Genomic DNA, 12,500 nt, shown 5'->3' with positions numbered 1-12,500 from the left:
AATATATAGTGTAATATAATATAATATATTTACATGATTTATGAATGAATTATGAATTGAAGATTCTTCTTGTGGAAAATATAAAATCGAATAATTTTAAAGGGTATATTAATTCAAAATCAATTTATAATATCAAATAAATATAATAAATGTAATAAAATATTTTTACATTTAATTATGTAAATTCTACATTTTATTTATATTATAATATATATTTAGATATGTACATATCATATAATATGTTTACATATTAATGAATAAATAAAATCTATTAATTTAAAATGTATATTAGTTTCATATCAATTCATAATAATATTAAATATATAAACCTAATAAACTATTTTTGTATTTAATTATTTAAATTATATTTTATTTATGTAATATATAAAATCCATTAATTTAAAATCAATTAATAATAATAATATTAAATATATACATATAATAAAATGCAATGATAATGTAATGTAAAGGCAATAAAATATTTCAGTATTTAATTCTTAAAATTAGATTTCATTTATATAATAATAAATATTCATATGTTTACATGTTAATGAATTAAGAAATGAAGGTTCTTCATGTGGCAAATAAAATCTATTAATTTAAAATTTATTATTATTAAATCAATTAATAATTAAATACATATAACAAACGTAATAAAATATGTCTATTTAATTATGTAAATTATCTTTTATTTATATAATAATAAATATTCATATATTTACATATCATATAATATATTTACATATTAATGAATTAAGAATTAAAGGTTCTTCATGTGGCAAATATAAAATCTAATAATTTAAAATGTATATTAATAAAAAATCAATTATAATATTAAATATATAAATATAACAAACTTAATAAAATATGTCTGTATTTAATTATGTAAATTATATATCGTTTTTATATAATATATAAAATCTATTAATTTCAAATAAATTTATAATAACAAATATCTACATATAATAAATGTAATAAAATATTTCTATATTGAATTAAGAAATGTGGAAATTTAAAATGTATATACATTTAAAATCATTTCATAAATATTTAAAATATCAAAATCCATTTATAATCATCTTTTAAACTTCAAATATAACTTTTTTATATTTGAATATATTTTTGAAATCTTTCAATTTTAAATCTTTAAACTGAGGTGAACCATTCTGGCCTAGCTTAATCTTTCATTTCAATATATATTTGAGCCCACATCCTGATGAGCATTCTTTGCGTGCCTTTATTTACTCACCGGTCAATCTCCAGTTCCCTCTGCCTCAGGAGTCCCTCCTTAATCTTCACCAGGGTATTGACAGGGAGAGACGTTCCACCCAGCATCTGCACCAAACAATAATTACAGCATTAGAACCCGTCATCTGTGAACACACAGGGTCAGGCTAGTGTGTACTTATGGTAAGCACACTGTAATTAGCATACTCTGTCATCATAATCACCATCAGCAACAAACTGCCACCAAAGCCACGCAGCGTTACGCTGAACAACTCCAGGGGGTTCGGAAAGGTCTCTTCTCGCCTCGAGGACGACAGCCAGTCTTTGCGCTACTGAATCTAATTATGCATTTGTTTATAACTTAACATGCATAGTTTTTTCAAGGAGATCAGTGACTCTCTGGAAGTAGCTGATGTGAATGACAAACACATGCACTGAAATATATCTATCCTTTATTATTATTATTTTTTGCCTTCATAATGGTGGGCATAGCAGTGTCCCAAAATAAAACAAGATCTGTCTGGTTATGTTATTTTATCCAGGCCTGATTCCTGGAATTCCCATAAAATCTTATAGAAAACAGCAGCAATTTTTTTATAAATATATTTATTTAAATATCATTTTATTTAATATTTTTTTTGAATAAAATAATGTACACTTAATATGAATTAAATAATTTACTTAATTACTTTAATCATATGGTGCCTCAATGTATTTTTCTTTTATTAATTACAAACATTACAATTAATATATTTATTAAATTATTTAATTTGAAAAATCCATACTTTCAAAATAGGTTAGAAACTGTAAAATCTTTTATTTATTTTCAAATATTATTTTATTTCATATTTCCAAATTAATTAAATAATTTACAATAAACGTAAATTAAATCATTTGCGTATTTACTTTAATCATACTTTCAAATAAGATTAGAAACGGTAAAATATTTAATTTATTTTTAAATTATCTTTATTATTTATTTTCACATTTTTAAATTAATCAAATAATTTACAATTAATATCAATTAAATAATTTATTTTATTATTTAATTTGCTTTAATCATAAGGTGACCTAATATATTTTCAAATTATTTACAAAAATTACAGTTCATCATTTTTTAATTATTTAATTTAAAAAGATCCATCATTTTAAATTAGGTTAGAAAACTAAAATCTTTTATATATTTTTTCCAAATTATTTTTTTTAAATATTATTTTATTTAATGTTTTCAAATTATTTAAATCATTTACAATTCATATGAATCCAAAGAGTTTTTCACAAAAACATTAATCATAAGGTGCCTCAATATATATTTTCAAATTAATGACAAAAAATATAATTAATTATTTTTTAATTAATAAAAACAAACCAATCTTTCAAATTAGGTTAGAAACTGCAAAATATTTTATGTATTATTTTACTTTTTTTCAAATTATCTTTATTTGAAATATTCTTTTATTTAATATTTTTGCCAAATAAAACGATCCGTCTGGTTGTTATGTTATGTTCTCCAGGCCTGATTCCTGGAATTCCCATAAAATCTTATAGAAAACAGCAGCTACACATGTAACACATAGTTTCCTCATAGGCCTCAAGTCAGTATGTATACAATCTTGAGCAGTGCATGTTTGAGTGAAGGGTGACGGGTCATGACTCTTAAACATAAGGATTATTAGGGGAGCATTGCAAATGGCCCACTGAGCTGCTATCAGAGTGCTGAAAGGACCACTGAAGAGCTCACTGATGATGGCACATCCTGCGGTTTACACTAAACATACACCAGACATGAACACATGACTCTAGAACTCACTACAGCACAAGGGAATCTGTTGAGACATAGTTATTGCTATGATTGTGTCTCATAATGAACCTAAAAAATGGATTTACAGTTCACAATTTTGAATTAACTATTTAATTTTATTTAAACTATTTAAATTGTATTATTTAATTTTATAAATGTACTGTTTAAATTAATCACAAATATTACAATTAATAACTTTAAAATTAATTATTTAATTTTTAAAAATCCAAACATTTAAATTAGGTTAGAAAACAAAATCTTTTACCAATTGACTTTTTATCTTTATTTTAAATATTATTCTATTTAGTATTTTCAAACTATTTAAATTATTTACAATTAATATAAATTAAATAAGTTATTTATTGTAATCATAAGATGCCTCAATGTATATTTTCAAATTAATTACAAAAATTACAATTAGTAATGTTTGAATTAATTATTTAATTTAAAAAATCCATACTTTTAAATTAGGTTAATTATTTTCAAATTATATTTATTTAAATATAATTGTATTTAATATTTTTTAAATTAAATAATTTACACTTAATACAAATTAAATAATTTACTTAATTACTTTAATCGTATGGTGCCTCAATGTATTTTTTTTAATTGACTACAAAAATTACAATAAATTAAAATTTTTAATTAATTATTACATTTTAAAATCTTTCAAATTAGGTTAGAAACGGTAAATACTTTTACATATTATTTTATTTATTTTCAAATTATCTTTATTTTAAATATTATTTTATTTAAATAATTTACAATTAATGTAAATTAAATAATTTGCTTATTTACTTTAATCATAAAGGAGCCCTAATATATATTTACAAATTAATTACAAAATTTACAATGAATAATTTTAAAGATAAATATTTAATTAAAAAAATTCATACTTTCAAATTAGATTAGAAACGGTACAATCTTTTATCACTTTCTTTATTTTTAAATTATCATTCAAAATATTACTTTATTTCATATTTTGAAATTAATTCAATAATTTACTTATTTGCTTTAATCATAAGGTGCCCTAATATATATTTTCAAATTATAGTGAATAATGTTTTTATTAATTAATTTTAAATTAGGTTAGAAAACTGTGAAATCTTTTATATATATATTTTCAAAATTATTATTTTTAAATATTATTTTATTTAATGTTTTCAAATTACTCAATTTACAATTCATATAAATTAATTACAAAAATTATAATTAGTAATACTTTCAAATTAGGTTAGAAATGGTAAAATATTTTATGTATTATTTTACTTATTTTCAAAATATCTCTATTTGATATTCTTTTTATTTAATATTTTACAATTAATATAAATTAAATAACTTACTTATTTACTTTAAATCATTAGGTGTCTCAAATAACAATAAATAATTTTAAAATTAACTTTAATAAAAAAAAAAAAAATCCATACTTTCAAATTAGTTTAGAAACTAAAATCTTTTACATATTATGTTATTTATTTTTATAACCATGTTCATCATTACTGCTTCTTTGTAATATGACCAACTATTCAGAATCAAACAACTCTTATTAGTCATGCACTGGTCACTGGAAAAGGTATGGTACATTTTATCCATGAAGACCAATGGTTGTCGTCCACTAGACTATGCATTCAACTAATGTGGTCAACTGACCGCAGATGCCAGATACACATCCAGTTATCAGATGTATTAACCAGGGGGCTAACCTGAGAGATGACAGTGAGAGAAAACAAAAGAAAGAACGCAACACACCGGCAAACTCATAGGGCCGTAACACTCATGTACATCTCTTTACTCTTTAAAATAGTGTGTATTGTTTCCTTGACCCGACTCTGCAGACTTGACCAGCTGCCAAACTCGCAAATGCCAACCCTATAAAAGCGGTGCATATAAGTGGCGCACTCAAGCCTGCAAACATGCCTTTATTTGCCTCTGGAGAGGTTTTAGTCCCAGCAGCAAACTGCGTGGTGATAAGAAGCAGGTGCCACTTTCATTGCCAGGCCTCCCTCAACTCTTCACATAGCTGGGGATATTTTTAACAGTCGGTGTGTGGTAAACACAACGAGCTGGCTCAAATCTCCACAGTATGTGCGCTCCGAGCACCAACCGCTCGCACAGGGAGCTCTGCAGAAGGAGTCCATCACCAGTTGGGTGGTTGGCAGCAGTGACAACAAACACAGGCTGGGAAGCAGATGACAGAGAATGGATGGGGAGAAGTTGAGTAGGCGGTTCGCTCTATTCGCTCTTAAAGGATTAGCTCACACAAAAATGATAAAACAGAATGACTGTCTTTCTTTCGGCAATGAAAAGGGTGCAAAAGGACCCTAAAAAGTTGTAAAAGTAGTCTATTTAGAAGTTTCTAAATAGACAACTTGCAGATGAATTAACCTTCCTGTAGCTCAAATAGGAGAATATAACCATGAGTTCAAATCCCAGCAAATCAGAAATGTGTACCTTGAAAAAAATAAAAGAAATAAAAAAAACATAAAAGTGTTAAATGTAAATGCTATATATAGTTATATTAACATAATATATATAAAATGCTAAAACAGACAAAGCTTAATGTTAAAATAGACATCTTAATACATTTTCAGAAATAAAAAAAACAACTATTCTTTTAATAAAAGACTAAAACATTGAAAAAATTTCAATCACAAATTGGTCAGTTGCACCTATAAATGTTATAAGAGGAGATCTAGGGTAAATCACATTTCATGTCATTTCAATTTAAAACATTAAATTATATATATACCATTTTTTTTTTTTTACGAAACAAATGATAATAATAATAATAATAATAATAATAATAATAATAAAAATTGTGTTTATAATAGAATACCTGTAATCATAAATTAAAAAAATAATTAAAATAATTAACAACACATACTACTACAAACAATAACACTTTTGTGTTTAATATTATAATATACCTATAATAATAAATTGAAAAATTAATTAATTAAAATATTTTTCAAATAAATATTTTAAAATGTTTTTAAGAAGTTTTTTATAAATATAATATATATATAAAATATAATAAGAAATATACATGATTACTACTAATTGTATGTTTAATATAATAATATACCTGCAATAATAAATTGAATAATTATTTTTCAAAAAAATATTTTAAAAGAAATAATTTTTGAGAAGAAACATATATTACTACTACTACTAATAATAATTTTGTGTTTAATAACTTAACCTGCAATAAAAAAATAGAAAAAAATAATTATATGTGTTTAATATAATAATATACCTGTAATAATAAATTGAAAAATTAATTAAAATATTTCGCAAAAAAATATTTTGCCACAAATATATATTTTTTAAAAGAAACATACTACTACTACTACTACTAATAATAATAATAAAAATATGTTTAATATACTAATATACCTGTAATAATAAATAGAAATATATTTTTAATTAATTCATTCATTTTTCAAATTAATTAATAAAAATGTGTTTTTTTAAAGAAACAAATAATATTAATTATAATAATATATTTAATATAATAACATATCTGTAATAATAAATTGAAAATGTAATTAATTAAAATTTCTCAAATTAAAGTAATCGCTACTTCGTTGATATACTATAAACAGATCTATTTCTATCTATATGTACTTACTTTACCCACAGGATATTTTAAGAAAATGACATTTATTTTAAAGACAGCACTAGCAGACATTTAAGCAACATTTCTTGAAACTTTTCTTTTAAGGTTCAAAAAATAAAACAACAGACACATTGTTAAGACATTTAAGCTATAATTAAAAATGTATGCTGTCACTGGATTTGATTTGGCAACAAAATAACAAACCAAGTGATATTTACTGAAAAGAACATGTTTTAAGCAAAATATTCGTAAGACGTACAGTACCAGCACATAATTAAAATACCTTACTTCGTTGATTAAATGACAAAATGTTCATTTTTGGAATTAAATAATCCTTTAACACAAACATGAAAGCAGTCTGTCCAGTCTAACAGACCATCTGTGGGCTACAAGAACTTCTTAGACACTAATGATCAAATTTGGCTTAATACTATTAATTGAAAGCTGGAAGCAGGCCAACCATTCAACCAAATGAAAGTCAGCAGCCCAGTGACGTCTCCATGCATCTGACCAGCAGGCTTTACGTTAAAGGGTGTAGAGCGTGTAGGCCAGGACATAGCTGCCATTCCCCACCAGCTTGTCTCTTTGGAGGGTGTTGTCACCACATGCCAGAAGCACCACGCCATTCCTATCAAGACCAGGACCTTTACACTTACATAAGATACCCTAGGCCTTCACACATCTGTCATAAATGCAGACTGTTACAGTCTTACGATATCAAAATGTCTTGGTGTTTTTATGATAAATATCACTTACTGATAACTAAACAAGTTATAAAACTTGCATCACAGCAGATAAGTCCCACTGACAGCACAAAAAGAGTACAGCGCCTGTCCTCTTGGTAAGTGGGCACCTACTGGGAATAAACGTCAGTGTTTACCAAATTTTATGCTGTTATATAAACTAAAAGCTTTATGAGTCAGGAGTTTGTCTAAACTTGTTCCTCCACCTGCTTCTCAAAGCTCGTGACAGCACTGTTTGTCTCCGTCCACGCGGCCATTTAAATAGTCTAAGACAAGAACAGCTGCTTGAGGAAGGAACCTCATTCATTACAGTAGACTGAGGCCACAAAATGCAAAATGCTGCGTATTTAATTTTATACTCCCTTTGGTCCTCGTTCCCCTCGAGTCAACAGCTTTGAATAGAACTTCATTTGAGAATGGAGAAACCTCCTCTGCATATTCTATTATTAACTACTACCACAATAAGAAAGAAGAAAATCTGCATTAAACACCCCAGTAAATTACCTGACAAGCACAGATGTATTTCCTATTAAAACAGGAAGTTTGGGCAGGACATACGTGTTTTTGGTCAGTTTTCCCAAGGAGATGCACATATATTAAAACTTCAGTACTGATAAGCTGATAATTCTGTTGATGTTATGCTTGACACTGGAATCTATACTTAGGTATCCTTTAGTTTTCTTTTTCTTCTTCCACTCTGGGAGTTGAAAAATGGAAAAATTTGGCACACAGATAGAGGACAGTCTCAATATTAACCATAGCAAGTTTGGAGTCTCTATCTCAAACTGTCTAGTGCCTCCAATAGGCTAAATTTGCACTCATATTTCTGATAATAACTTTTGAATGGTAAGATTTAGATATAGGCTCATGACAAACGTATACCAAAATTGTTATTTCTACAGGTCAATTTTGATTAAAAAACAAACAAACCATCTAGGATGACTTTAAAAAAAAAAAATCGATTTTCGCAAAATCTAAAATCTTTGAAAAAACTTTTTCGAACTCCTTTTTTTTGTCTGATTTTTGCCAGAATTGGCTCAGATCATCTTCTGACAATGCTGGCAAAAAGCTATCGAAAGGTTTTTGATATAAGAGACCATTTTCGTAAAGGGAATTCATGAGGCTACATCTTTGCAACCCTTTAGTGGATTTGGACTAAACTTGGTACGTTTTACACCAGGCATAACCTGAGGTTTGTCTGATTCATCTTCAGACAATGCTGGCAAAAAGTTATCAAAAGCTTTTTGATTATACCATAATGGACCTGATTTTCACCAAAACTGACCAGTAGAAATTTACATTTTGTTACACGTTCAACTCGGCATGGGCCTAGATCTAGATCTTATAGCAGAAACATGAGTGCAAATTTGGCCTATTGGTGGCACTAGAGAGTTTGAGATAGAGACATTAACAAATTTTGACGAAATTTGTGCAAAAATGGACATGAGGCTATATATTCGCAACGCTTTAACAGATTCAGACCAAACTTGGTACGTTTTATACCAGGCATGAGCTGATTTTGTTTGTCCGATTTCCCCCAAAATTGGCTCAGTTCATCTTCAGACAATTCTGGCAAAAGTTATCTAAAGCTTCTTTATCAAACAGTTTTCATAAAGCGCATTAACAAATTTGACGAAATTCACACAAAAATGTATGAGGCTATATCTTCGCAACGCTTATGTGGATTTGGACTAAACTTCGAACGTTTAATACTTGGCATGACCTGAGGTTTGTCTGATTTTCACCAAAACTGGCTCAGATTAGGGCTGGGCGATAAAACGATAACGATATATATCGCGATAGACAAGAGATCGATATCAATAAAAAATGTGTTCGATAAAACGTTCGATATTTTGTATTCTTCGTCGGCCCGCCCAGCCCCCCTTTAACGTTCAGTTCATAGCGCCAGATCACAATAGAAGTTAAGGTTATCTTTCATACAGAACGGGTCCATGTTGTTGTATTAAACAAACTAAATAGCCTTATGTTATTTATCTGATTTACACGACGGCATTTGATTTCTGTCTCTACATGATCGCGCGTTTACAATGTCTCCTCACAGACGGGATCGCGGACTCCATTCATAAAAACGGATTTTACTATAGGGCGGAATGCCGTGGAATTCGTCGATTTTCGGACCAATAAATCAAAAGTTTGTCTGTTAATTAATTCAGATCGCGATATGGACTAGTGTCTGTGAAAACTGAAATGCAAAAACACCTTTTCAATAAGAATCCTGCATGTTCCGTTTGCCTCTATATGAATGAATTGAGGAGACGCGTTTTATTTTCACTACACGCATACTGCACACGTGACGCTCCCGCTAATTTTTGGCCTTTGCATCTAACATGAACAGAAAAAACTCCATAATACATCTCCAAAGCTGCTGTTATTGTCACTTTTGGTCAATTTTACCGTTTCATTAGTTAAACTAGCATCATTCATTCTGTATTACACACTGAAACTTCACGACAACCTGTCAAAATAAAAGTACGGTTTAACATGTAACAGAACAATATGATAAAAAATAAAATATAGAGTCACCACTTAATTGTTGAAAAAATACTGTTATTATTAAACCTTTTTTTAACTGAATATAATTTTTCTTCTATGCATTAATTTTAAAAAGTAAAGCTCCATTTATTTTTATTTTTAAAAATAAATCTGATTTTGCTTTCATTTGATTATCAGAAAAATTAAAACAAGAATTTCTGAAAAAAAAAAAAAAAGATTGTAATTGTTTGTGAAGAAGACACAAGAGAAAAGATTGTGTTGTACTTTGCAACAACCTCTGACCTGTGGTCCAGCCGTACTTCTGGGCCATACATTAGCTTGACCATTCACTTCATCGACAATGAATGGGGTTTGAATTGAGGATTAAGAGATAATTAGGTGTATATTGTGACTTTAGACTTTGTTTACATTTTAATTATTTGAGTTTTCCATGGTTGTTGACATTTCTGTCTTAATAACTGAGGGGATTATGATCAGAGGCAGGTTAAGTTTAAAATAAAAATGCTTGAGTGTAATATATTTTTCTCCTGGTCCTTATTTTAAATGGGTCATAAAAATATCAATAATTATCGATATCGACCGATATGAAACACTGATATCGTGATATAGTTTTCAGCCATATCGCCCAGCCCTAGCTCAGATCAAAAGCTTTTTGATACACCAAACCATTTTCGTAAAGCGCATTAACGGATTTGATTAAATTCAAGCAAAAATGGACATAAGGCTATATCTTCGCAATGCTTTAGCAGATTTGGACTAAACTTGGTACAGTTAATACTAGGCGTGACCTGAGGTTTGTCCGATTTTCACCAAAATTTGCTCAGATCAAAAGCTTTTTGGCGCACCAAACCAAATATACCAAACTGTTTTCATTAAGCACAAAAATGGACACGAGGCTGTATCTTCGCAACACTATAGCGAATTTGGGCTAAACTTGGTATGTTTTAGACCAGGCACGACCTGAAGGCACATTAGCAGTTTCAACACAGCACCACCTACTGGTCAAAAGATTTACATTTTTGTTTATAATTTCTGAACAGTTTGACCAAAAATCATAAGATTCAGAATGGATTTTCCTACGTCTGCCTTTTTGGACGTTGACCATTTAGAATTTTGTAGTAAATTTGTCTTTACCAGGGTTTTCCTGTAGAGCTACCATACTAGGGTTTAGCTTCAACCCTAAACAAACACACCGAAACAAGCTACTCAAGGTGTTCAGGGCTACTCCAGTTGCTATTCCAATAATTCTTACAAATTTTCCAACAACTTTTTGTTAAAATATTCTAAAATAATGCATGATAATAAAAAATATCAAATAAAATACAAAAACAAAATCAAGTTCAAAATGCAAGGCATCAAAACATTATAAATTATTACTTTAAGTATGCACTAGTTGGTGGCAAAGATAGTCTGAATATAAATACAGGCAGAAATGGACAATTAAATATCTAATATTGGTTAGTAAATGTGTTGTGTATCCATAGTAAAATTTATAAAATATAAATATAAATCTGCTATAAATTAAGTGTCAGTGTTTACAAGTAGCATATAATTTCTTCAGATCTAACAGACATGGAAAAAAGGTGCAAAAGCTAAAATATCTAAAAAAAAAAAAAAAAAAAAAAGACTCTAAAAATGTAGCTGGTAGCAATTAAAAAGACTGATTTTTCCACAGAGGACAGCTGCCCTTGGTAAAGAGTATAAAAGTCAGATCCACTCTCTCAAATGCGGGAAAGAGCACAGGAAAGGTCTGATGCCTTTCGGCTACAGCACTTGAACAGTTTCACTCTGTCACATTGCACAGCTAATCTGGTGCCAATTCCCTGAACTCTATCACGCCCTGCCACTGCGCTCTCTCCAAGGCCCTCCAGACAGCCGTCCATCAACCTCCTGGCATTCTGGGACAACACAAGGGAGACACGCTGGCTCCTTTCGAGGTGGCGGTACTCAGAATTGCCAATAAAGGCAGTGCCGTGGACATTTGTAATGCAGCTGGGAGTTCAGCAGTGTGTTATATAAGAATCACCTGTTGGTATTAAGCACAGGTAGGTGCTAGATTGAAGTGCTCGCTTAAAGCTATTCTAGATCTAGAATACTCTCTACAGAAAAACAATGGAAATATATAAAATTGAACATACTGTGTCCCAAAAAAAATATTTAGAGTAGTGGCGTCAAACCGATTAATCGCATGCTACGTTAAAAGTTTGTGTTTACACAATATGTGTGTACTGTGAATATTTATATGTATATATTAATACTCACTACATAAAAACTGTAAAAGACATAAAAATTTGAACATACTGTGTCCCTTTTTTTAGACTACTGCCATCAATCGATTAATCGTGATTAATCGAATCCAAAATAAAAGTTTGTGTTTACATAATGTGTGTACTGTGTATATCTATATATTAATATTCACTACATAAAAACAGGGCAAATACATAAAATGTAATATACCGTGACCCAAAAAATTTAGACTAGTGCATCAAAATCAATTAATCATGATTAATCGCAATTAATTGTACATAAAATAAAATTTTGTTCACATAATATATTTGTGTGTACTGTGTATGTATGTATATATATATATATATAT

At 28.6% G+C, this 12,500-nt stretch overlaps 1 protein-coding gene across 1 annotated transcript in view; it reads right to left on the bottom strand.

The window, feature by feature from the left end:
• cep85l (centrosomal protein 85, like) overlaps window positions 1–12,500 on the bottom strand; it is an 88,442-nt gene that overhangs the window by 19,831 nt on the left and 56,111 nt on the right. The window contains 1 exon segment of the mRNA XM_073853100.1: window positions 1,250–1,335. Coding sequence (XP_073709201.1) covers window positions 1,250–1,335 — 86 coding nt within the window.

Source organism: Garra rufa, chromosome 13 (genome assembly GCF_049309525.1).
Source record: "Garra rufa chromosome 13, GarRuf1.0, whole genome shotgun sequence".
NCBI lineage: Eukaryota > Metazoa > Chordata > Actinopteri > Cypriniformes > Cyprinidae > Garra > Garra rufa.
The sequence above is the reverse complement of the archived record's forward strand: the minus strand, read 5'-3'. Positions and strand labels throughout refer to the sequence as shown.